The 27,564-nt window shown below is 49.2% G+C and overlaps 1 protein-coding gene across 1 annotated transcript; it reads left to right on the plus strand.

Annotated features, from left to right (window-relative positions):
- Positions 1 to 913: 913 nt before the first annotated feature.
- On the plus strand, positions 914 to 27,564 carry LOC144113709 (uncharacterized). The gene is made up of 4 exons (XM_077646975.1): positions 914 to 1,295; positions 2,342 to 2,639; positions 3,247 to 4,190; positions 25,515 to 27,564. Exons 1-4 carry the CDS (start codon positions 1,213 to 1,215, stop codon positions 25,747 to 25,749), a joined length of 1,560 nt encoding a protein of 519 aa, XP_077503101.1. The 5' UTR covers positions 914 to 1,212; the 3' UTR covers positions 25,750 to 27,564.

Consider the following 27,564-nt stretch of genomic DNA (forward strand, 5'->3'; position numbering starts at 1 on the left):
CGGACGCGATATTCGGAGGTCGTGGGTTCGGATCCCACCGGCGGCATGGTTGTTTTTTCTGCTGCTTTATAAGTAATTTTCTTTAAGTAATTTATTAATGTAAGTATTATTCTCCCACTGATAAGCATAACACATTAAAAAAATAATAATAAAATTAACGTTCCCCTATGCACCTTGGTTTCGGTGACTGTTGGCTCCCTTCATAAATTTGTCAAACGGGCCCCTCATTTCCTTTAACCTGTCTGCTAATAGCTTAACGAGGGTCTCGGTTCTGGCAGTCTTGATGCCATAGGTAGCATAAGAGGGCTCTCGCACAGTTTCCGCCCTCTCCGTTAGATGACGTTCTACGTCACGCTCGCGGTATTACAGGACGTGCTACGTCCGCCGCTATGGTCGAGGGTGGCGCTGGTGAACACTCTCAAGGCTCGCTCACACGCAGTAAACATAAATACCCACGAGAGCAGCAGATTGGACAGCCGTCGCCGTAGCTCAGTTGGTAAGAGCACCGGACGCGATATTCGGAGGTCGTGGGTTCGGATCCCACCGGCGGCATGGTTGTTTTTTCTGCTGCTTTATAAGTAATTTTCTTTAAGTAATTTATTAATGTAAGTATTATTCTCCCACTGATAAGCATAACACATTAAAAAAATAATAATAAAATTAACGTTCCCCTATGCACCTTGGTTTCGGTGACTGTTGGCTCCCTTCATAAATTTGTCAAACGGGCCCCTCATTTCCTTTAATATATATATATATATATATATATATATATAATTACAGGCACAGCAGCGCATAAGAGACGGGGACAGAGTAGACAGACAAGGACAAGCGCTGAATCCCTAGATTTGTATTTAAAAATACAGCGAAACCACCCTCTTCTATCTATCCATTCATCCTGCTTATCCAACGCTATCCAACGCTAGTCAAAGGCCTGAGCAGCGAGCAGCTGCTGTGCTGCTGTAGTAAGGCTGTCGCGCACTGTTGATTTCGGGTTGGTTGCGCGTGCCGCTCTGCGTTTTAATTATTTAACTTTCCTTTCTGACACGGCATGAAGTTTGAAAGCGTCCTGCTGACGAGATCGTGTTGTCGAAATGGGTGATAATCATTTACTTCATGCGCTCTGCGGACATCGACTGGCGTAAAAGAAGTCCGGTGCCCGCGTGCGTCTGCTTGCGGCAGTGAATAGGCGGCTAAAGGTGTTCCGCCGGTACGATGATAAAAGCAAAGTGCACGTGGAAGGTTCAAGGCGACCGTCCTGTCTCCGACGCGATCGTATACTTCGAGGACAATGAAAAGTAAGTTGGACTGCTCTGCATTGCCTGCGGTACCTTGGTTTCAGCCGTGTGCAAATGTCATTCATTTGTCGTGTTGCAGGCGGAATTGAAAATAAGATTGATGTGCAGACTTTTTAAGCCGTTCATCGTACATGTCGTTGTATGCAATAGTCAGAATAATAAATGATCGAAGCCAGTCGCGTTTTTTTTTCGCAGTAGCATCGTGCCCTAGCTGTGACTAATCCCTTGGAGCATGAGCTATTTTTATCCCATCTCGGCGCGGCCGGGGCGATGCCAGGTCTCGGAGTCTGGGCAGGATGGATGAACTAGATAATTGCCCTTGAGGTGTACGCTGATTTAGCTGGAGCTGCGGATCAGTTTCAGTATTGTGGAAGAGGCCAAGATTTCATCTTGACGGAGGGGTTATGCGCATGCACCATAGTATATTTCGGCCACTGTATAATCTCTCGCTTCCACTCTGGAGAGCAATTTAAAACACTTGTATTCACTCTATTAATATGTCTCCCTGTTTTTGTTTTACTTTTTTATATTGCTCGAGTTTCTGACTGGCATGTGCGCTTGCATGTGACGGTCATTGATGTATTAGTGATAGGACTTGTTTTTGATATATCATTGTTTGAGTGCCTGCCTTGAATTTGGGGTATACGCTGCGACCTTAATTTAATTGCACGTGCTGCTGGTGCCTGGCAGTCTCCGAGGAGAAAAAAGCACTAGGTGTTTTTCCTCATATTTTATAACTGAGGTGCTAAACTCGGAGAAAAGTTTCCGTGGCTGTTCTTTAAAAAGCTACGGACGCGATACGATGTCTTCCAAAAGCGTGCTGCTCTCGCGTGCTTACGCGCCAACCACACGCGTGGAAACCGTCGCCTCGCGTTCATAGCTTCTACTGTATAGGCACTAGGTTTTTTCGCCGAGTATATTTTTAGAATTATGTCCATAATAAGGTGCAGAGAGACAGTGTTTGTGGCTGTCTACACGATGCTTCAAACCAACTTGAAGACTGTTCACCTTACTTGTGTTGTTGCTGTTTTCTGTTTGCACTATAGCATTGACCTCGAAGATGCAATTTCTGCGGAAAACTGTGTCCAGTTGGAAGCACCAGTGAATGATGATGTCACTGGTAACTACATTGTCCCAGCCTGTCAAGTGTTCTTATTCTGTGGTGATACACACCAGATAGGCAGTGTCTCTATTCTGTCCGAGGCAAGGGTCATAGAAGTCTATGGTTACCATGGTGAATACCTGAGCACCCTGAAAAATGAACTTATGGAAGAAGTGGATGGTATGTCCGTTTTTCGAGGGGACCTTACCCTTGCAAGGCCACTAAAGGAGTGCTGCTTGAAAGTGAGTACCAGATTTAAATATTGCAGGCATGATGCTGCAGAGCCTAAGGCATTCTCTAGTTGACTGGGATATTAAAAGTTCAATTTCGAGTCATGGTAACCACATTTCTGTGAGCAAAAATTCCAGTGTGCCTATTTATTGGGGCTTTCATTTATGCTAGAGCAACCCATAGCAGTATGAATTATTTTTTTATTTGAAAACACTTATGTTTAATTTGTTATTGTCATTCATACTCTGTAACAGCATAAAAATTCAGGCAGCTGAGAAGTTCAAAAATTTTAACGTGCAACATAATACAACTTTTAAGACTGGTTTTGTCAGCTTTGTTTCCTATAACTGGTATCTCATCTGTATAGCAAGTACTGTTGGTACTGTTTTTTTTAATGACTTGTCAATTGTGATAAAAAGTTGACTAAGCAGCACAAGGAAAAGGATAAGACAGACGGCAGTAAAACTGAAGTGAGTATGTTGTCGTCTGTGTTATCGTTGTCCTTGCTTTTCTGCACACTCGTTATGTAGGGCCAGCTTGCCACCTATTTTGATAATTAGTTAATTTATTGTTGTTCAGATGCTTTCCATGATGCTAAAATAGTTTTTCTGCTTCCAGTTCATCCCCCTCAAGTCTAAGGATTCCATGTGGCTTTATGGAATCAAAGTGGTGGTTCAAGAGAAACCAAGGCCCGACACTCTTAACCTGTTTCCGACGACAATGCCCCTAAAAGATGTTGAGGAAAGACTGGAAGCTTCGGGAGCACAGCTGAGTGAGAAAGCTGAAAACCTCAAGCGAATGATGGAGCTGTTTCAGGGAAGCACCAGCATGCTCTCTGCTGCTGCAATGTCACCTGTTCTTGCTGGCTTTTCTGCACTGCCACGTGGAACACCACAGCAAGTGCCAGATGGCATGACACAGCTTTACAACCTGTTTCAAAATGCGAGCCTAAAGTCACCGCAAGTGCAACAGGTACCTGCTAAGCAAGTACCCAAGCCAACAGTCACTCAAGAACCAACTAGAGAAACTGTGCCCCAGGCCGGCCTTGGAGCTGTCGAGACAAGTCAGGATGGGCTTCTTGCTGGTATGTTAAAGCTTATGCTAGAGAATCAGACAATCAAGCAGCAGCCTCAGCAAGAGCCTCAGCCTCAACCCCAGGTGGTGACTAATGCTAAAGCAAGTGAACAGCAGTCAGCATCCTTAGATAAGGAGTTTATTCTGGGCCTCCTTGAGAGATCTGGTGTTTTAAACAAGCAAACAGCCACAGCACTACTTACAGAAATTATTGGGAAGACTGGTGCCACAGTGCAGCTGAACCAGTCATTTGGAGATGCTGGAGAAAAGTCCACTAATGTGCCAGCTGAAGATGCCATTGCAGGGCAGTCAAAGATTGTGGCTGAAAAGAAGATACTGCAGACAACCTCCATAGCAACTGAGACTGAACATGAGCTTTCCAAGGAAGCTGCCTCACAGACTGATGTGCCTGAACCTGTGCAACCAGCTAATGAAGCACTGCAAGCAATACCAGCACAGCTAGCAGTGGAAGCACTTCAAATACAAAGGTAAACTCTATGTGCTGATATTTTGCACCTTTAAGGGGACGTGGGGATTGGAAGTGAAATTTTTTTTTGTGTTAACCAGTGACAGTTGGCGTGCTTATAGGGAAGTCCACTAAATGCCTAAATGCAAGATTTCACTGAAACGCCTTAAGTAGTTTTGACGGTATAAATTTTTATATGCTTCATTCCTATACGAAACTTGTAGAAAACCTGGCGTGACTACGAAACGGTAGGAGCCTGCAGTCCCTTCTAAGTTTTACCCAAAAAAATGGCTGATGCTATGAGATATTCTCCAAATATTTTTAACAGCCTGATTCTTTTCTACACATGATATTATATCCACTACTGCATAATGCACTCATTATCATAATGTCAAATTAGAAAGTGAAAAAAATAAGAAAGTAATTCAGAAATATAGGAATGTCACTGCGTAAAGAAGTTATAAAGGAACACAGTGCAACAAACTGCATGAAAATCTGTGAAGCTGTTGTCATGCAGTGCTTTTTGCAAGCAGGGCTGTCAGGTCAAACAACAATTTTGAGAAAAGTGGTATTTTCACGTAGATTTCAGCCAGGTTTTTGCTATCTACAGTCACAAAAACATTTTTTAAAGTCACTTCTGGGCTGTTTTGGGGGAAAATTTTTTGGCACATAATTAAAAACATTTTATAGATATCAAAACTAGTGTTTTCTAAAGTTCGATGTTTTTTTTTTGTGTGTGTGTGTGTCATTTGGTCCTCGTGTTCCCCCTTAAATATACTGTTAGCAGGAAATCAAAAGGGTTATTACTTCGTAAAGTGGGGGTGACACCAATTTTTTTGTATTGTGCTTTTGCTTTGGAATGTTGCATATGACATACTGAATATGAATCACGACGAGGAATTCGCCAGTGCTGAATGCATAATTTGCAATTGAATTTCTTTTCCCCCCCGTAGTTTCAGTTTTGTTTTTGCTTCTTTGTTGTTTTAATTGCTCCATTTTGCAGTTTTTGTGTGCCCCACTTGATTGAATATCTACTTGTGACGTTGCAACCATCATTCAGTTACTGAAACTGAAATCAAACCTGTATGGGAGAAGAAATTGAGTTATGAATTATTTGCTGAGCGTAAGCGGATTTTTTACTGATGCCTTTTACTAATGTCTTACCCGTCAGTCAAATGCCGAAATACACTAAGAAAAATCTGGTGTCTCTACCCCTTTAATGTTTCCAGAACATGCTTGTGACCAAATCATTTTTTATCTTAAACATAAGCTAAACCTCAGTAGTTGAAGGTTGCTTTGAAACCGATGCTAATTTCACCCAAAAACTCCTTGCCCTTCTAGTTGCTGGTGCTGTCAGTCTGCCATGGGTTCACTGCTTAATGTGTTAGAGCAGTGGTATTCAATTAAGCTATCATTATGACTGCATAGTAGCATACACTGTCATATATTACATTACTTTGGGAAGTGAGTCATTTTAGAGCATACAAAGGCTAGTGAGAAGGGTTCATTATGAAGGTGCACAAGTTAAATACAACTCGTTCATTGCAAAAAGTCATAATGAAAGCGTAGTGGTAAAATAACATTAATTTGCACAAATACAGCATTACTATGGTGGTTCAGCAATGCAAAAGGAGTTATAGTCATTAAAACTTATGACTGTGATTAGGATGCACATTCTGCATGTTGCTATATAGAGTAGCATAAATTAACATAAAGTTGTTATAGTAATTTAAGGTTGTGTGTTTGGTGAAAGGGTCAATTCTGTTTGAAAGATGTGACATGGGCAGTTTAAGAAAGATTTTGGGAACATATCTGCTATGAATGGAAAAGGAGAACCATATTAAGCTGGGCCTTTTGGGGCACATTCTGATTTAGCCCTCCGGCTGTTATTGCCAAGGCAGTGCCTGTGGCCTAAATATGTTTCCAGAACATGTAGCCATGACGTTGTAGGCTATAACTGCCTGGCTGCATGAGGAAAAGACAAACAAAAAAGATTACTTGGAGCTGTGGAGCAGTTTCAAATCTACGACTTGTATATGCATAGCTGTATGGCTACAACAGTGGGTCCTTTCATATGGCAACAAAACGGGAATTGAGCAATTGATTGAGCAGCTTGATTCTGCATTGTCTGCGCATCAAAAGTGTGAGAGCGTGCTGAATTAGCACTCCTGGCATGTCGAAATGCTGTGTAGCTTGGCTTCTCACAGCACTGGTGGTTTTGCTTGGCTTTCTCCTCGGACGGAGGGTAAGCTGTATCTAGCCTCTGAGCTGTTGCTCCTTGCACACCGCTTGCCTTTTCTTGCGATGCTGTTTCACCATGCGTCAACGTGATGTTCTTGATTACGGGGTTATCGACTTGCAGCCAAGTGCCATACTACCACTAAAAAGTACTTATTCATTAATGTTAACAAGTATTGAAATTGTGCTTACTCATAACGTTAACTGCCGTTGTATTATGAATACTCGTACTCCCGCACAATTCTTTGTGAGCCGTTGTATCCCCTAATATAAGGACCTTCCCTTGTGCTGTCTAGCTATCTTCTGTTACAGGCATGCGATCAAAGCTCCGCGTTACACTTTATTGCTGCTTCCCATTCGCAAGTGCACTACTCATACTAGGAATTCTTTGCCTGCTGCATCTTAGCGGCGGCCTAGTGGTTTGAACATCCACCTCGTATGCGGGAGGTGCGGAGTTTGATCCCTAGTGCCATTGGTTACCCACCGGATTCCAATAGGTACAAGTTTTGCCCTGGTCTGGTGCTCTCCTTCTCTGGTGTGAAATGCTTGGAAATGGATCTTTGACCCCACCTTGTGCAAAAAAAAACTACCTTGTGCCATGGCACTCTTTGGCCAAAGTTGTCCTTGCGCCATTAAAATGCATCATCATCTATTCTTTTCTCACAATTAATACATTTTGCCCATAAACATCCCTCACCTTATGTCTTTGTTGTTTGCCAAGTAACCTCATTCTTAACACATCTGCCATGGTGGCTTAGTTACTGTGGCATTCAGTGACTCGCAGGGTTGAATCCCGGCTATAGGGGCCACATTTCGATGGAGATGAAATGCTAGAGCATCCATGTGCTCAGTCTATGATGTCAATGCATGTTAAAGAACTCCAATCGGTCTTAATTATTCGGAGCCCCCCCCACCCACTACGGTTTCCTTCAGGACTTCAACCCCCATATACCATACCTTACCATACTATACCATACCATACCGTCATTCTTAAAGGGACTGACAACTGATCAAAACACGTCATGAGGTTAGGTTGGAAATCAAAAGATGTCCATCATATTGGCAGAATCAAGTGTTCCAATACCAATTAAACGACGGTTTATAATAATTTATAATTCAGCATTGCATAAATCAAGCTGAAGTAACATTCTGCAGTTATATTTTCTATTATTTGATGTATCCCATCACATGATTCTAGTTCACTTTAAGGTGATGTCTGTAAAATATGACATTTGTTGTTAAATTGATAATGGTTGCCTTTTTTGGTTATATTTTATTATGGGTTGCATTGACAGGCACACTCCCTTCAGTGTGCCTGTCAATGCAAAAAAATGTATAGGACAAAAAGTGGCACTTCCTTTGCATCCCTGAGTGGAAGTTATGGGGTCACTCTGCGTCCAGCAGGCTGGGAAGGCGAGCTTCCGTGCCAGCTACTTGCAGGCATTATTCAAGTACGCAACACGTTTCCCCAAACCGTGGCGCAGAGTCGCAGCCACGCCAAGTCCGGACGAAATAAGCAACGGCAGGGCACGCTAGGAATTAGTTTATTATCCTAACGCGAGGTAAAGCACACTGCAGAAGAATGTTCTATCTGTAAAATAGATGTTCAGCAGCTCACCAGATCGTTGACGTCGTCTGGCGTTGGTGTTCGGGGGCCGGCGGGCAGCGAAAGGGGTCCCTTGGGGCACATAGGTCAGGTCCGGCAGCGAGAGTCCCTTTCCCGCCGCGCGTTCCCCCTTTTATCCCCTCGGTCATTGCCTCCCTAGCAGCAAATCGTTGCCGTCAATCTGAGGCATGCTACCCTCTCCGCAGAAGGCAGCGCGCTGCTGTGACGTCATGTCAGTGCTGGGGCTGAATTGAGCAGAGTCGCAGTGTATCCGCATCCTCCCCTCCTTAAGAAGCCCCCCGAACACAGAAACAGGGACATTACTTGATCTCCGCCATCCAGGGATCGAGGTTCGATGTTCTTCGGCTTCCGCAGGTCCATCCGTTATCGGCCGCGCCACGCCCCCGCCGATCAGCTGCTTCGCTCCAAAGGCTTGGCCTCCCGCACGATGACGCTCGGCATCTTGCTCCCCGTCTCGGTCTTCCGAGTGCGCGCGGCTGCGCCGTTCCGGTTGATTTTGGACGACCGCCTGCTTGGCGCCGGCTGCGATGGTCCATGGCTGCGCCGCCCTGAAGTACTGGGTCAGGGGGCTTCAGAGGCCAGGGCTGCGGCGCTTCTATGCATGGGTGAAGCCACGGTTGGGCTGCCCTGGCATACCTGGTCAGCAGGCAAGGGCCCAGGGTTGCGGTGGTAATGGGGCCAGCGGCAGGCAGTGGCGTACAGTCGGCGGGTGGGCAGATGCGATGTGGCAGGTAGCCGGGGTGGCCAGGGTGGCGACTGCAGGTCGCAGGCGGGGCGTAGCGTCGGGCCTTTGCGCGGCGCGTTGCCGAAGCTGGATGGTGGCTGGTAATTGGTAGTGGAACGGTGTCGTTCTGATGTGCCCTGCTTCTTTTCCATCTGCGCTGAAAAAGGTCAACACAGATGTAGCCAACTCCCGCAGCGCGTGCAACGTGGCTGTTCGACCCTCACGAGAGTCATGAGGATTAACGCAAGTCAGTCTTGCGTGACACTGATCGGCATGAGCGGCCCGTACGTTCATGCATCTAACCAGACTGCCTGCCGGCTCGCGCCCTCGCTCTAGGCTGCGCAGGCAGATTCTGTTTCTGCCTAGAGCGCAAGTTATAGCGATACGCGGGGTTCGCCGGCTGATCGCAGCGCTCGTTATCCGACTGTGGCGCGGGTCAGGCCGTGTCCTCTACCCACTCATCTCGGTGCACGTAGCGTTTCAGGTCGCATACGTGCACCTGTCCGCCTGTCGGTTTCGACCGCAAGTCCTCGAGCGAGGAAAGTTTCTCTCGCATGCGGAACGGCCCGATCCATTTCGGCGCCAACGAGGCCGCAAACTGTTTGCTAGCGTCGCTGAGAACGTGCAGGCGTCGAAGCACCGGATCGCCCACTTCGTAGTGAACATCACGGGGCGAGCGGTCGTATTGCGCTTTCTGCTGCGCCCTAGCAGTGCCCAGATTGCGGCGAGCCTTGCGTAAGGCCTCCGTCATCTTAGCGCGCAGCTGCGTCGCGTACTCAGCTCGTGCTGACGAAGCGACTGGCGTCTTCCTGCTGCCCGATAGAATCCGGTCCATCGGATTTACCAGCTCTCTACCCAGATTGAGAGAAGATGGCGCATACCCAGTCGAGCGGTTAACGGTCGAACGCAAAGCAAACGCGATCTCCGGCAGTAGTCCCAATCTTTATGCCTCTCCGAGTACGCGACAAGCATGTGCTAACGTTGCGATTGACTCGTTCCGTAGGGTTCGACTGAGCATGATAGGCGGTCGTTTTCTTGTGCTTAATGCCGAGTGCAGCGCACGAATCAACGAACACCTTCGCAGTGAAGTAGGACGCGTTGTCCGTCATCAGCTGCTCTGGGAAACCGAACCTGGTGAAAACATCCATCAGCTTCTTCATGATCACTCGTGCCGTCAGCTTTCTGAGGGAAAAAGTTCAACCCACTCGCTGAAGTGATCCGTGACCACCAGCAGGAACTTGTTCCTACTCGGTGTCATAGGATACGGTCCCAGGATGTCACACGCCGCGATTTGCCAGGGAGTCTGGCTGTTAATCGGGTGCATGAGGCCGGTTGGTCGTCCGCCTGGGGGTTCACACTTTGGCATACATGGCACGAGCGGGCGTAGCGTGTTACTTTCCTTTTCATTCCAAGCCAGGTAGCAAAGCGACACAACTTAGTGTAAGTCTTTGGGCCGCTTGCATGCCCAGCGATGCACGAGTCGTGAAAGTAGCGTAACAGTGCTGCTCTCAATACTCGCGGTATCACCACCTTGAACGCCTCGTTTGTGTCGTTCTCGGAGGGGATATACCTCAGCAGATGCCGTCAGAATCCAGCAGATACGAATCCATCGCGCTCACAGCACTACCAGCTGTTTCCAAGCGCTCCGCACCGAGAGCAAAACCAGCTGTCTCCGTGTGCGCGGCGGCCGTGCCGCCCGGCTCCCGGAGCCCGTCGAACAACTTTTAGACAAAGCGGATCCTTCTGCTGAGCTTTGAGCAGCTCCTTTCTGCTGAACACGATCCCCATGGAACTCGCGTAGTCCACGTGGTTCACGCTCTCGCCCTGGATCAACGGTTGGTCCGCGTTCCTTACATGGGCTACGGCTCGTGTCTGTCGCTCACTCTCTCCGGCTGTCAGGCAGTCGGTCGCGTCACCTTCCTCGCACTGGGCAGGCGCTCCGGAGAGTGCGTCAGCCACAGCGTTGTTTTTCCCTTTGGGGTAGCGCACGGTGAAGTCGTAACGCTGCAGCAACAGGGACCAACGCGCAGGCGGCCGCTCGGCTCGCTGAGTCGTCTCAGCCAGGTGAGCGCCATGTGATCCGTCTCGATCACAAAGGCCACCCCATCGACGTAGTAGTCGAACTTACGCAGTGCAAAAGCTATCGCGAGACATTCCTTCTCTGTCACCGAGTAGTTTCTCTCTGCCGGCGTCAACGAACGGCTCGCGAAAGCTACCGGACGGAGAACGCCTTCATGCTCCTGAAGCAACACTGCTCCTAAGCCCAGGTCGCTTGCGTCGGTTTGAATCACAAACTCCCTGTTTAGGTCGGGTAGCTGCAACTCAGCCGTGTCAGCGAGCACTTTGGTGAGGTTGCGCAGTGCATCCTCTTGCTCGTGACCCCAACTCCAGCGCTCGCCTTCAAAAGCTTTGTCAAAGGCGCCTTCAGGGCTGCGCAATCTGGGATGAACTGGCGATAAAAGTTCGCCGTTCCCAGGAAGCGCCTGAGACCGGCTATATCTGTGGGCGACCGAAACTTGAGCAGAGGCTCAAGCTTATCATCGCACGGCAGAATGCGGTCTCTGTCGATCGTGAACACCAACAGTGTTATTCGGGTCGCGGTGATCTGTGCCTTCTTCGGGTTCAAAGTGATTCCCGCGGACCTCAGCCTCTCTAGGACGTCCCTCAAGTGGTGCAGGTGTTCCTCGAACGTTTTCGAGCACACCACGATGTCGTCTAGGTACGCGAGCGCATGTTGCCACTTCGCATCTCCCAGAACACGGTCCATTAGGCGGTGATAAGTAGCGGGTGCTCCTAACAAGCCAAAAGACATTCTCTTGAATTGGAAAAGGCCTCTGTGACAAGTGAAAACAATTTTCTCCTTGTCCCGCTCATTAATTTCAACCTGAAAGTATCCGCGGCTAGCATCGAGCGTTGTGAAGTACTTCGCCCCACCTAGGTTGGACACTAGGGAAGAAATGGTTGGCAGAGGGTACGCGTCTTTCCTAGTACCCTCATTCAGTTTGCGCTAGTCCACGCAAAGTCGATATGTATCGTCTTTCTTTGGAACCAAGACTACCGGGAAGCCCCAAGGGCTGTCAGACCTCTTAACAAAGCCAGTGTCGATAAGTTCGTCTAAGGCGCTGTCCAGTGCTTTTCTCTTGGCCAAGCTAATTGATCTATGATTGCACTTCTAAGGCAGTGCGTGACCCGTGTCTCTTCGGTGCCTGACTAGGGTAGTGAGACCCGGGCGGTCAGTGAATGTCGCGTTGTACTCGTAGAGGAGCGATGACAAACGTGCCTCCTCCCTCTCTGTCACGCTGTTCACTTCCGACAACAAGGGGTGCGCTGACCTTCCCTGCGCGGCAGAGCAGTTTTCTACCGCGGCACCCTTCTCTCTGCCCTCTCTCTCAGCGGCTATTGTCCGCTCGCCTGGTTCTCGGGCTGGAGGGGTGAATTTGTCACGGTCCCCCCCCCCCCCCCCGCTCGCGCCGCGTTCGGAGTCTGAATTGTTTGTGACGCCGCGGGCGCTTTCGCGAAAGGCTTCAAGGTGCCTGACGTGGGCTCCCTGTAGCTATAGTGAACTAGAATACTTTCTAGTGGCGCGACCGGTGGCTGCTGGGGCCAGCTCGGCTGAACCGAGTTGACACTGACGGCCGCCAGGGGCGCTGCTGAGCCTTTTCCTAGCCTCCGGCGCGCGCGTTGGCAGCACATGGCAATGCGGTGTGTGATTTAGCTCGCTTCGCGCGCGCGCTGTCACGCAGTTAATTTTACTTTAGCGTTCGTATCTTGCTGTTAAGTAGGGATAGCAGTGAGCAGGAACTATGAATTCAAGTTGAATTCTTTTCTGTCGTTTCTGTCAGAGTGGGAACGCCACACAAATGGGCAGCGGGGCTTTCTAAGCCAGTCCACAGTAACTGGACTGCGTGTAACTCTATGCAGTACCTTGTCGCTGTTGAAGTACTTGACTCAACACATTGGTTTCAAGTATGTAATGACAAGCAGGGTGAGCCAAGACCCCGTGGAACATCTTTTTGGCATCGTCAGACAGTCATCGGGATGCAATACTCATCCTACACCTCAGCAGTTCATTGCTACAGTGAACTGTCTCAGCTTCAGCAATCTTGCACACTCTGTGTCAAGAGGAAACTGCGAGCCTGCTGTTTTAAGTTCACTCTTGAATGCAGATGCTGGTGAGCAGGACACTTGCACTGGGAGGGAGAAACTCATTGACAGATTTCTCGATGCCGGAAACTTGGATGCAGCCGACGCCCTGCTCACAAAAGCTGTGCCTGACCATTCTTCCATTGTTGTGGCATCAAGCGACTGCAGGCTAACCTTTTACATTGCTGGTTACGTCGCGCGAAGATGCGTTCTAAAAACGGGTTGTGAAAGGTGTCTTAACCTTCTTTTGCTCACCAAGGAGGCAGCGGACAATTTAAACATGGCCGAGCTTGTCCGTTTAAAGGACAATGGTGGGTTACTTTACCCTTCAAGCAAGTTGTTTAAATTTGTGGCTGACCTCGAAGAGTCATTCACAACCTGCTTTAGCCTTTCAGAGCTGCACTCTGAAAGTGTGCTTGATGTTTTGGACCTTGCTAAGCAAAAGCAGCAAACTGAGCTTGGATGCCCTGAGCACGCTCATACCATAGCTGCAGAAATAACTGCATTTTACCTAACTACTCGTCTGCATTTTTTCACGAAGAGCATTAATCGAGCCAGCGACAGCAAGCGGCAGGCGTCAAAGCACCTTAAATTGAGTAGGTGCTGAACAAGGCAATGGCAGGGAAGTTGTGGATTTTTGCAAACAAGATTTTTTTCTGATCATTTCTGCATGTGTACATAGCTGTGACATCAATTTTATAATTATTACTACATCAAAAACAACACCAAAACTCACATCATAGCGGTAAATCGATCATATTTACAAGGCCATTGACTTCTCTGAGCCATATATGAGCTCAAAATGCCGCATAAAATTTAGCTTAAACGGTTTACTTCTGAAAGTGTGTGGACAATAAATGGCTGTGAGTACACACACTAAATGGCATTGCTTTCGGGTCTTGATCTTCAAACCACAGCAATGGTCGCGCAAATAATTTGCTCTGTATGTCATGCTGACCGCTTGTCATTCTGCGATGGTGTTTTGCGCCAAAAAATCACTCTGCAAGTCGGAGTTTAGCAGACGACGCGACAGTAGAAATGTTGTATCCTTGCTTAGGTACGTGGTTTTCGGACGCGTTTCAATAATTAACAAGCCTAGTCACTGTAACTGACAGGCGGAGAACAGCAAGAAGTAATAAATGAGCGATTCTTATTAGTAAATGAGATGAAAACGCAAGATGACAGACGACCTTTTCAAAACTACGCGAATTCCTGTGCCTATGAAAAGTTGCGGTGGCGCCATCTCATGGCGTCTGTTAGAAAACGGCTCGCCTGCGCCTCGCCGCTCGCGCCACTAGAGAGTATTCTAGTACACTATATGTAGCCTCCCCTGCTGATGTCTATCACAATACCTGTCTTGGAAGTCTCGTCCAAGAATTACAGGAACGGATAAACAGGGAAGGTGAACGAGGCTTTGTCGCCGCACGCGTCTTTCGCAGCGAACCACTATCCTAGCTGAACCGCTTGATTGCGCTGTGCCGCTCGCGAGGCGAAAAGTCGGATTTTCTCGCGGAGATGGTTTAACACCTCGTCCCCGAACAAAGAAGCGCTTCCTCCTTCCTGTATCGAGTAAAGGCGCGCTCACATTAGCGGGAAAACGCGCAACGCTGGACGTTTTCCGCGTGCCGCTTCCCGCGCAAGCCGGTTTTTCTCCCGCGGACAGCCTGCTGTGCCGTCCCGCAGAGCGATGGGTCCGATACCTATTTTTCCCGTGCCGCTGACGAGAACAGCCAATGGGCGCCGACCGTGAACCGTGACGTCGGTCCCAGTTCAGTGACCCCGTCGGCGGAGGCGGAGGCTGCGCGCGTCCGGCCGGCCGGCCGGCCGGGCACTCGGCGGCTGCTTTGCCAGGGCGACAGGAGGGGAGCTAGCAGACGACGACGCGAGAAAAGGGTGCGCTTTCCAGTCTTCTCTAGTGTCACGTGACTATCCCCTTCTCTTTCTGCTCGTTCGGGTCCTCCCTCAGCGCCTCCTCTCTCCACATTCCAAGACAACCGCAGCGGGAAAACGCGCGCAGTGTGAGCGTCATTCCGAGGAGCTGCGAGGCAGCGTCGACGTTGACGCTGTGCCGGTGCGAGAAGCTTCCCGCTAGTGTGAGCGCGCCTTAACGCGGTGAATTTCTTTCGAGCTATCGTTAGCTCAATGAACGGCGCTGACAGGTCAACAGAACTCCCTACGCGGCATGCCAAAGGCGCTAGCAAACCGGGGTTTTCTGTGTACGCCGCGCGGGATCGAAGGTCGATCACCGGCGGCTTTGGCCGTTTCCCGACCGTCTTTGGTCACGGGCGGGAGGGCGGCCACACTCGCGGGCGAAGTGCCCCGGCTGGTCGCACCGGTAGCAACGTTTCCCCGGGCCCCGACGGGCTAGGCGCTGGTCGCCACGTTCCAGACGGTCATCTCGAACTCGCGGCGCAGACGGTGGGGGCCGCTCGTGCGGCCTTATGTCGGCCTCGCGATCTCGCCTCGGTTCGTTACGCTCTGCTGCAGCGTGTGCTGTTCGCGACGCGTAGCTGAACGGGTCCAAAGCGCGGTCGGACAACTCCCAACCCCCTGGGACACGCTCGTTAGCAAACCGTGCTGACGCTTCAGCTCAGGATGGACTGCGCGCTGAGCTGCCATTCCACGCGCAGCGCGGCTCAGGTGACAGCGATGCGGGTGGGGGCGGCCGATACGCTCGCGCAGAGAGGATGTCTCCCTAAATGCGCTTCGCCTCAGCAGCCAGCTCATCCAAATCTCTGAACCTGACTCCTCTCAGGTAGGCCGTGAAAGTCGGGTGCGCTTGTCTCGTGACACGCTCAACTTTCTCCGTGTTCGTGGCGCGAGGGTCAGTGAGGCGATAAAGTTCGTGTATCGCTCGGACGCGCTCTAACAGAGACTCGTCGGGGTGCTGGGTGCGGCTAGTCGGTACCAGCGGGCCGCTTGCTCCGTCAAAGAAACAGGCACAACACACGCGAGCATTTCGAGGTCTGCGATCCCTGTCACTTGCTGATAATGCAGCAGACGGTCGAGGTACTCATTTGCTCCCTTAGTGTCGTGGTACCCCGTGTAGGTAGGCAAGTCTATCCTAACACGTGGTGACTGGGCCGGGGCTTGCAAATTGTTTTGCAAAATACCCGATAGACTCTGCATAACCTGCATTGCGTTCTGCAAGAGCACCTCGGATGATTGCGGACTAACGCCCACGGAGTTGGGCGCAGCCGCTGATGGCGTGGAATGATGAGGCCTAAGTGCCTCATTGTCCGCGCCGCGGAGCGGCGAGATGCCCGATGTGGAGCCTCCCATGCCAGGCCTAAGTCCTGTCAACGCGTCAGGGGATGTTCCTCGGCTATTCCGCGTGGAACGCGCAAGATTCACAGATTCAAACCATTGCAAAGGCGCGTCAAGTAGGGAGCCCTGGTTCTGTGTCGCTGGCTCTGACAGCATGAACAAAAACTGAAGGTCAGGTCTACCGGCTGTCACCCCTTGTTAGGGCGACGGCAGTCGTTCGCTCGAACAAAGGTCACTGCTCAATTGCCTAGTTGGCCCCACGTTCGGGCGCCAAGATATGGGGTCACTCTGCGTCCAGCCGGCCGGGAAGGCGAGCTTCCGTGCCAGCTACACGCAAGCGTTATTCGAGTACGCAACACGTTTCCCCAACCCGTGGCGCAGAGTCGCAGCCACGGCAGGTCCGGACGAAATAGGCAACGGCAGGGCACGCTAGGAAATAGTTTATTATCCTAACGCGAGGTAAAGCACACTGCGGAAGAATGTTCTATCCGTAAAATAGATGTTCAGCAGCTCACCAAGTCGTCGGCGTCGACAGGCGTTGGTGTTCAGGGGCCGGCGGGCAGCGAAAGGGGTCCTTGGGGCACATAGGTCAGGTCCGGCAGCGAGACTCCCCTTCCCGCCGCGCGTTCCCCCCTTTCGGTCATTGCCTCCCTAGCAGCAAATCGCCGTCAAGCTACCCTCTCCGCAGAAGGCAGCACAGCGCGCTGCCGTGACGTCACGTCAGTGCTGGGGCGGAATTGAGCCATTGAGCAGAGTGGCAGGGGTGCCTTCTCTCCACATTCCTGGTGGTCAGCGCGCCCGTGTAAGTCACGATCGCCGCTGGCGCGGGGGACGAGGAGGGGATACCAGTGTATCCCACAAAGTATGTTAAGTAGTTTTAGTAGATGGCTTTTCCATTTTTCGGTAGTGGTGGTAGCACAGTTTACTAAATTGTGGACGATACATACTATGCTTCAGTATGTTATAGTTGCTTTCCTTTGCAAAAACGTAAATTAACACTACGCTGCACTAAAAATGGCTAAATATTGTCTGGCCAGCTGGACCCATAGTAGATTCTTGCTCCTCACTTTTGCCAACGTGCAACTGCCATTGTGCTCATCAATCATGTTTTTAGCACTGTGATACGTAAATACGAGCGTGTTCAGTGATTGAAAAAATTCTCTCAAATTCTTATGCGTCGTCTCTAACGAAACCATTCCGAAATCGGACAACGTGTGCACTAAGGTTTTCATTGTGCAAAAAAAGAATGGACCCTTAAGATTCAGTTGTTGGTCCCTTTAACACTCTCACGCATCCGTCTTTACACGGTCTTGAGTTTGCCTGTCTTGTCCTTCCCCATTAAACCCTTCAGCAAGCAATGCTTCGTCAAGATCTCGAAGATGTGCTTCTATAAAAGTATATATCAGGTGTCCCAGCTAAACGTAACCAAACTTTTAAAAAAGATTGGGTGTCCTAGTGCAATGAAACGAACTGAGGTCTGCTGTGAGTCTCGTTACCTAGTCTGCAGTATTTTTTACGTTCTCCGAAGTTCATTCGTAATTTTCAATTATTGGCTTCAGGAACAAGCTTCTGTTCAGAAGTTGCAGATCTTCTCCCAAAAAAGCTTTCAAATGACAGCAGTGCTGCTTCAGTGCCCCAGGACACGTCTTAGAGAACAAAATCCACTTTTTTCTGGAGTTCTTTCTCCGATTGGGCTTTGCATGTGCACTAGGAGAAAGATATGCTCCAGCAGGTGGTCATGTACGTGGTAGCTATTTTTAAGGCTGATAAAGAAAGCTGCGTAAATGGTACGTTGGTGCAAGCATAGCTACCAGCTGTTTATCAAGGCTATGTATACAACTTCTGAATTGACATTTTATTTCTAAAGCCAATAATTAAAACGTCAGTTAATTAGTATACTGCCATTTGTATTGGAATGAGGAAATAAAAATTATTATTATTATTATATTATTATTATTATTATTATTATTATTATTATTATTATTATTATTATTATTAGACCGCAGCGGTGGCCAAGTGGTTGAGCATCCGCCTCGTATGCGGGAGGTGCGGGGTTCGATCCCCAGTGCCGCCGGGTACCCACCGGTGATACAATGGGTACAAGCTTTCCCCTGGTCTGGTGCTCGGCTTATTTAGGGTGAAATGCTTGGGAAATGGGTCTCTGACCCCACCTTGAGAAAAAAGAAAAAATACCTTGTGACATGGCGCTCTTTGGCCATAGCTGCCCTTGCGCCATAAAAATCCATAATCATCATCATCATTATTATTATTATTATTATTATTATTATTATTATTATTATTATTATTATCTTTGAAGAATGAAAAAAAAAATAGTGCAGACCAGACCACGCGACTCTCAACTGCCCTCAGTTGATTTCACGGGGCTAGGACACTCCACACTTTTTAAGTGCTTAGTTGCCTTTAGCTGCGACCCCTGGTATATCGCTATATACACTGTTTCTATGTGCTGCTCTTGATTTCAGTCGTGTTTACTGGCATTCCAACCCCTCACATATTTACGTAGGCCACACTGGGGGCTGTATCCACTGTCTTCCTTTTTTTTTTTGTTCCGTGTTTCTGCATATTTTTCATCTCTTCCACTGTTTTGCTCCAGTGTCCACGCTTTGACCCTGCAGCCATGTTGCATGATCTGCACGGATGCCATCACTGGGAATCGTGGATGCCGGGAGCTGCCCGTCGCTAGCTACTCTCCATTTCTGTGTACTTTGGCACACCCTGAGAAAAGCTGCCCTACCTGCCAGTCTCAATCGTATCCATTGTAAAAAGCAGTGCAAGAAGAGGCGAGAACTGAACACAAGCTTTTTGCCTAGTTCCATTCTTGTCGTTTCTCTTCTCACGGTTGAAATGAATGCTGTCTCGCTGGGGTAGCAACCATTACTGCATCATGCTCTTCAGTACATTCTTCTGATTGATCTTGAGCGCCCCGTGCCGAGTCCGCCACCGCCGGGTCATGGACCGGATTGAGAAAAGTGTTAGGGTTTTAACTTTTGTCCCTGATAGTACATATACTACGTTTTAGATAACAGCTGGCTCAAGGTTTTTTTTTTAAATTGGCCGGCAGAATAACCGTGGCTATACCGTGGCCAGTGGATACTTTTGGTTGGACATACACAGTAAGCTTGAGTAAGCAGCGCTCACTGCGTTGTGAACGGTGTAAACAGCGCAACACGTTTAGTACTTTCAGTTCACCGAGCCGCAGCGTCCCTTGAGTGGATGTGCACACTGTGGTGCCAAAGTGCTTCAACTCTAGGCTGAATTACCTTTTTCTGCAATTTTTGATGACATTGATGAGTGCATTACAAGCGTGTTTTTTTTTCTAAGAAGAAAACTATTAAAATGCAGGGAACTGTTAAAGATGGCATAAAACTGAAGAACTGCTGTCGTTTCTTTGACGACAATGTACACAGCATATAGACGCGAGCAGCATGCCTTCGTGCAGCGAACGTGATTTTGAGTGCAAGTTACGCACAAACCGCGCATGTCGTTACCACAACCATAAAAGTGTTTAGTGGTCTATATCCCTGGTAAAAAAGTTTGCCGGACATTTTTGGTAACGCCAATTTCAGCGACAGCTGGAGTGGTGCAAAATGCTAATACCACTCGGAGTGTTTAGCAGCTGTGGGAATGATTGTTGCATTCATGCTACTACACTTTATTGGCGACCACGGGTAAACTGTCGTGAATGCATTCTACTGAGGGTTAGAATATATACGCCGTTCTGATTGGCTCAGATCGCCGCACGGTGTTTCACATAACTTTAACCAAGGGTTTTAAAAAAGCAGCGCACCGGAGCTCGGTGAAACCAGCGGCGTTTTGTTTCCCTTCTTGCGGTGCTCCTCGGGGTATTTTTGCTTAATTCGGCTTATTTAAGAATAATTATGCAAAATTTCTAATATTCACTTTAGGGTTGCGTGCGTTTCGTCAAGTTGTAGAGGGGGTTAAGAAAACCGGTCCAGTTTTCTATGGCAATGTACCTCCTACGCGATCCTTTTTTTTTTCAACATTTAAAGAAAGCCCGCGAAATACAAAAAAAAATTAGCCGTGGTTTAGCTTTGGTTAAACCTGGTGAGAAGCGGAAGAAACCACCGCCCCTGCGTCGCTGGTTAGACGTACCGCCTGAATTACTTTCTGCTGTTTCTTCGCCCAGTATACATTCTATGCGCATTTCGTAGCTCCAAATTGGCTCATGCGAGCGCCCTCCTCTCGCGAAACCTGCCTCGTTGTTCTTCAAATGGCGAGCAAGGGATCATCTTGTCGTCAATACACTCTGGCGTAACCACATATGACAAGTTTAACAGGAATTTCTTCATGCAATGTAGGCATGTCGTTCTTTATGCCGAAGAGTACGCCGGTGAGTGCCGGACATTCGCAGCGCAGTGCAGTAGCAGGTAAAGCCAAGAATCCCAAACGTGGTCAGAGTGAAAAACTCACTCGGTGCGCAAAGATAGCGCTGTCACTTTTCAGCGCCGCGCAACGATTCGCCCACATTTTGAGAAGACGACTACTACAATGTTACTGATAGCCGAGAGGAGACGTTTGATATGCATCCTGCGAGAAAATGAGGACACCTGCGCGGACTACCAGTAGATTGTGCCCTTCTTTCGTAACTGCGCACAGGCTAAGGACCGTTTCACGGGTTTCTTCCGTCGTTTCTCGGCGCGTGTCCAGGTTCTTCTGTCTTCGGCTCGGCGTTTCTTCCTAGCCTCATTGAAACATTGAAGCTCCGCTTTCCGGCGCGCTATCACGACACGATGTTCCTCCTCCATCGCAAAACCGGTTTCCAACCCCACTGGCTCGACGTTGGTATATATACACAGCTCTCCATTGACGTCACAGACGGTGGCTCCGTCCCCGTTGTCAAGCAGAGTATCTATCTCCATGATATATGTGCTTGTTTACTCAAATTACTTTTATATGACGCCACCGTCACACAGCACCGCAAGTTGTCCCAGCTCTTCAACCTTTGACCTTGAACTTCGAGTGATTTGGTTGTGGCCCACCATCTTGGTTTGGCATATATACGCCACCACGGCCTACGTAACTTTGCACCACGGTTTGGCCTCTAAAGTTTTTCAAGGTCATAAGCGGAACTACACTACCCTCTGAAAACCTGGCGTAGTGAAGCCGCTTCCTTGACCTTGACCTTCGAGAGGTTTGGGGGTGGCCAACCGTCTTCGTTTGGCATATATGTGCCACTATGGCCTACGTGACTGCTACATAGCCTACGTGACTTTGCTGCACAGTTTGGCCTCTAAAGCTTTTCAAGGTCATAAATGGAACAACACTACCCTCTTGAAAAGCTGGCGTAGTGAAGCTTTCGCTTCAATGACGACCTTCAAGAGGTTTGGGGGTGGCCCACGATCTTGGTTTGGCATGTTTGCGCCACCATGGCCTACGTGACTTTGCTCCACGGTTTGACCTCTAAAGCTTTTCAAGATGATAAACGGAACTACACTACCCTCTTGAAAACCTGGCGTAGTGAAGCTTTCGCTTCAAAAAAAAAAAAAAAACCACGTGACAGTGCCACCAACCGTGCACTTTGAACGAACGAAACAAGTGCGCTGGCCTTGTCCAAGTGAGCGGCCGCCGCCGCCGGGCTGCAAAATGGTACAAATAAGAAATACGGAGGCTACCTTGAAATACGAGACTTCACAGCTTTGCCTTCTTTTTCTCTTTTGTCTGCGCGATGGCTGAATCAAAAACCCCTTCTGAATTGGCGGTCGGTGGCCTCTATATCATTAATCGCAGATCACGGCGCGCGCTTTCCATGTTCAGGCAGAATGTGCTGACGCACTTTCAAGGATACATGCCGAGAGCGGTGTCGTCCGCTCGCTTCGAGATGGTGAGAGCGCAGACTTCGTTCATTCAGTACGCGCTTGGCAGTGCTACAATATGACAGCGCAGTCACGTTTTCTTGTTTCATTTTTCTTTAAATGGTGGAAAAAAGGACCACGAAGACGTTGCTGATGGTGATGATTATGGATTTATATGGTGCAAGGGCATCTACGGCCAAAGAGCGCCATGGCAGAGGGGGGGGGGGGGGGGGGGTCAAAGACCCATTTCCCAACCATTTCACCCTAAATGAGCCGAGCACCAGACCAAGGGAAAGCTTGTACCCATTGTATCATCGGTGGGTACCCGGCGGCACTGGTGATCGAACCGCGCACCTCCAGCATGCGAGGCGGATGCACAACCACCGCTGCCATACGAAGACGATGCGCTGCTACGAAAAACTGGATCGGTTGTTTCACAACCCCCTCTACAGCTTGACGAAATGACCTTGCTGTTAAAATTAAAAAATTGCATAATAAATCTTAGCCAATAACTAATTAAGCTGAACTAAAAACAATACTCTAAGGAGCGCCACACGGCGAGAAACCATATGTCGTTGATGTCTACCAACTCCGGTGCGCCGCTTTTTTTAAATCCTTAGGTCAAGTTACCCGAAACACCCTTTATACCAATGTCTAGCAATTCAGACGTCAGCGCCATTTCCTTCGGGTGGAGGAAAGCCAACTGGAGCGTCTTATTGTTGTCATAGCAGCGGTGTCCACAGATTGCATTGTAAAACATTATTTGTCAAATAGATGTAGGTAATGTTTTAGCCTTCCCACTTAGACGACAGCCAGGAGTCCCTGGACCCTATAGCGGCAGCTTCGGCCAGTCGGATGGTCTTCATTTGAATCTCCGGATCGGGGCTGAGGAGTAAGGTCTTCCATTGGTCTAAGGACTTTATGCTTCCGCAAGAGGGAGCCTGAGGGCCAGGAGATCTGATTGACATGAGCTCTGGCTTTACATATAGCTTACACTGGGCAAAGTACTGACCCGGGTAGACGAGGCTGCACAACACCGGGTTCTGAGATGACCTGGTTTGCTAGCGATGCCAAGTGGCGGCCTGGGTCTTGTTCAAGGACGTATCGGCTGGAGGATATTTAATCGCGATCTCTCTGTATGCCCTCGGCGAGCCCACCAGCTCGGAAAGTAAGTCCTGGAGCTAATTCGTGGGCCGTCTCGTTTCCCGCTAGGGAGGCGTGCGCAGATGTCCAGATTGTTTTGAATTTTTCTGCTATCCCTGCTGGTCTGCAGTATTCTCTTCGGCTCGTTAGAAATTCTTCCGCTGGGCAAGTTCATCACCGCAGCCTTAGAGCCGCTAACTGTAAATTTGGTTGAAGTACGTGCAAGTGCTATGGCAGATCCTTCGGCAATCTCGGAACAATCCGTTGGAACTGTGCCACTGGATGTAGGCTGTTTCTGCGCAGAATACAGCTAGGGCCATTCGGCCGTTGCCGTAGTCTGCGGCATCAACATAGACCACGTCTTGTGAGTTCTTGAAGCGTCTGTCAAGAGTCTCGGCCCGTTTCCTTCTGCGTTCCTTGTTATGGATGGGGTGCATGTTTTTAGCTGTTGGTGGGATTATGAGTCGGTTCCACACGCTTCGCGGCAGGTCGACTTTGATTTCTTGCTGTCCTTCATAGTTGATGCCTGGCATAGCTGGGATTTTCCTGCCTGTAGGACTTCCCACGAGTCTTTCATGCTGCGAGATCCTGACTGCTTCAATAATCTCAAGAGTGTTGTGGAGTCCTAACTCTTAAGAGCTTTTCAATGGCAGTGCGGATGGGAAGCCCCAGCTACTGCTTTATGCTTTTGCGTATGATCCCCTCAATTGTCTTTCAAACTTCATCCCCGAGCTGGATTCGAACCACCGCCGGCCACACAGAGCAGCTTCGTTTCCCGGTGCCTCATACAATTCGGCCGCCACCGCATTTTTTTTTCTATATTGACCTCAAAGGCACGGGAATACAATGCAATACAAGTCAGGTGATTATTTACAGAACTGCAGCACTTTTAGCTGGTAGCCAATGTTCCAAGTTCCAACTTTTTCAGTTATGTAAGATGTCGAAACAGCAATACAATTTAATCATCACAGTCTGGATGCTTCATCACATCATGGTTTTTTAAAGCGCTGTCCACAAAATTTTGGTATATATATGTATGGTCGCCGGATCGCAGTGTGGAAAGCCATTGCAATACGCCACACTGCATGCAAATCGTGTTCATGTATGCATGATTTATTAATTTTTTCAACATGTTTCCTTCAATCATCAGGTCCGCTGGAGTAGATGTTCAAACCGAAACTACTTCGCGGCAAACTAAAAGTGCCGTCGTTGCGCTGTTTGCCGATCACGCAACGCAGTGAGCGCTGTGTACGCAGGCTTTGCCTTCTCCTAACTGAAAGTGTCTGTTGTCAGATGACGGGGTTGTCCGGCGCGCGCATACTGTTCAGAAAACACTTCCTTATAGTCTGCCTTCTCAGTTTACTTGTGAGTGAGCGTTTGTGGATTGCGCCGACCGCTGAAGCGCAGCGGAACTGGAGATCTACAGCGCCGGTAGTCGGCTCTCGACACGCATCTCATCCTGCAGTGCGCCCGCCCGTTGCACGCATCAGATTATTGCCCCCCTGTACTGACAAGCAGAATGTTCCTTTTTTTAAATTTTGCGGCTCTGCCTCATAGCGGTGGCAAAAGGAATATTTTCTTTGCCACGTTGCAGCGGCAGCAGCAATGGCCGACCCGGCGCGCATGCTGAGGCGAAGGCAGATCACGGAGGAGTAGCTGTATGCGACGAACCGGAAGCATGTGCAGCAAGTGGGGATCTAATTGGCCTATCGCGTCTAGCACTTCCGGGCGAGGAGCGAAATATTTGGGGAATGCAGAATGGAGCGACGAGGCAAGCGACCTCGTGCGACGACGCCGCTCGTGGTTTGCCGCCGTCGCTTGGGCCTTCGCGCGAAATTTCGCGTGCACGGAGTTCAGCCTTTACACCGCTGAACCGTGTGGTAGATTCCTCGCGGCATCCCTGAGAGCACATCTCCGCGGTGGAACGAGGACGACAGTTCCCACCCCAGATAGATTTGGAGCGCAGGGATATAATGCCAGCCGTACTTGAAGGCACATCAGCAGTCCATGGCCCTTAAAACGTATTTTTCGGAGAAATTTTGTCGCCACGCTGGTTTGGTGCAAGGTGGAGGACGCTCGCTGACACGGGTCGATTCTAAACGATAAAAAAATCTTATTGGTTATTCCATCTGCGCGTAAAATGAATGCGGCGCCGATTTTCTTTTCTCTCTCTCTCTCTGCACAGTTCAGGGAGAAAATTATACGGCTCACTTTTACGCCGCTTACGTTTTGTCCTAAAGGTTATGGTTGTGCGATTCAACACGATCGACTGCAAAACATTTTCTGGCGCCGATGTTGGGCGGAGACCAGACATTTTCTCTGGAGAGACTTTTGCGCCTCCCTTCATTGGATGTCTTTTGCGATTTGCAGGGAGGAAGTGCGTGACGCGGTTGGAACCCAATTTCAAGGTCTGCAAGACCAGCTCCTTAATCTGGTCGGCCAGCGCTTCGAACAACTGAAAGCAGAAATGTTTGAAAAGCTGGAGGGAAAAATTCAAGAAATGGAAGAGCGCATCAATGCGCGCTTTGACGCCATTATCGACGCTCTTCAGGGGCAAGAGGACGACGAAGAAATCTTTGAGCAGCCCGAGGAAGGTTCTGTTTGAAAACAGCGTGTTTCTGTGTGCTTGCATGTGGCTGTGTGGGGGATTCAGAACTGCTTAATTTATTTTTGTGTGTTGTGGCGCCATGGATCCGTCTGCTGTACAAAATGCTTTGCGCGCGGTCGAGAAAATGTTACCTCCTGCAAGAGTCAAAACGCTCACGTTCTTGCAGATTCACCGCCACCGGGACACGTCTCAAAGGTAGCGCCATAGGTTTCGTGCTGTACACACTGGTGCGCGTGTTGGCTTGCCACCTGTTGCCCCATTTGGAACTCGTCGGTCGCTTTTCACATTTTTTAAACAATACTTACACAGGACACTCGCTCGCTACGGACCGGACCGGAGCGGCGCGGTCCCTTCACGGCACACATCATAATTGTCGCACTAGGCCTCGGAGAGAACGGACGTCGTCCAGGTTGCTCGGCTACCGTCAACGCATAGGTGCAGGGAAGTGCGGCTGTTGTAGGTCGCGGAAGAAAGCGGGAAGAAGTGCGCAACGTACGTGGCCTCCGTTGCCACTGGCTATAGCCCGCCGCGGGAAGTTGTCCCGTGGAGCGGAAGGAGAAGAACAAGTCTCGTTCTGCGCCGAGGCGCGCTAGTCTGTCGTGCACCCAGTGCTATCTATGCCCGGTCGCCAGATGTGTAGATACAAAAATTACGCTCTGGAAAGTGTTCGGGCGGCGTATAGTTTGCGCAACCAGACGTCGACTCTTAGATTTCTCTTCACTTTTATTGCGTCTAGCGCCGCCGCCTTCGGACGAGGGTTGCAGAATTTAACTGCCAGATAAAGCCTGTGCTGCGCTTAAGGAAGTCGTCGTGTTGGTCAGTCGGTTATCGATCGTGAAATCTACAGCAGCTCAAGAAATGCGAGGACGACGCTACGCGCAAGAAGAGTGAAGCGAAATATCAGCGTCGACGTCTGGTTGCGCAAACTTCGCCGCCCAAACACTTTCAACATCCAAAGTTGGCGACAGGGCATACTGGGTCGCTCGTGCACGACAGCGGAGGGCACCCGGCTGGTTTGGTGTATATGTTTGCGCTATGCTACTTGGCGTGACGACGTCGGAGTGTCGCGAGCGAGTACAGGGAACGAATTCCCGGTAGGTTCGTTTTGATTCCTTTAGTTATAGCCACAGGTCTTGTCAGCCATTGCGCTGTGCACTTCCATTCAGCAGCTACAGGGCGCCATGCGTGTTTTGCTGGTGTCACCGCGCCTCCATTCAGAGCAAATCGATTCGAATTTACTGCACTTGAATGGCCCGGTGCATGACATTCTGTAGAGAATGTTCATACCCCAGGGCTGTAAACTACACTTCTTAATTTTACTGAGATTACCATCGTATTTGACACCTGCTCTAGTTACTCTTGTGGTATGTCTCGAGTATGCCGTGATGTGGGCCACTAATGATTTATTTAGACCTAAAAATTGCGGAGCGCGTTGTGGAAATCTGAATGGTGCCTCTTTAAGGCACACCAGTGTGTCGGCATACGTTTTTTTTTCTTTTCATTTCGACCCCCGCCGATCAAACTGCTACGCTGACTACGCCTTTGTGCTCAGCACCGGAACGCCTTAGCCTCCGAACACCGCGAAGTGTGAGACAAAGCTGTTGATGGGGAGTTACCTGCCTTGAGCACCAACCTGTGAGGAATACAGTGTGCTTGCAATATGCATAGAAAAAAAACGAAAGCCGCATAAGATCTAAAGTGCCTTATTCTAGCCGTTTTTTACCTGTCGTGGCCTTATTGCAGTATAGTAAATTGAAAGTGCCAAAAAGGGATTGCACATTTAGCCGCAATAAAGTGTGTTCGAAAAGTCTG

This window comes from Amblyomma americanum, chromosome 1 (assembly GCF_052857255.1).
Source record: "Amblyomma americanum isolate KBUSLIRL-KWMA chromosome 1, ASM5285725v1, whole genome shotgun sequence".
NCBI classification, from domain to species: domain Eukaryota; kingdom Metazoa; phylum Arthropoda; class Arachnida; order Ixodida; family Ixodidae; genus Amblyomma; species Amblyomma americanum.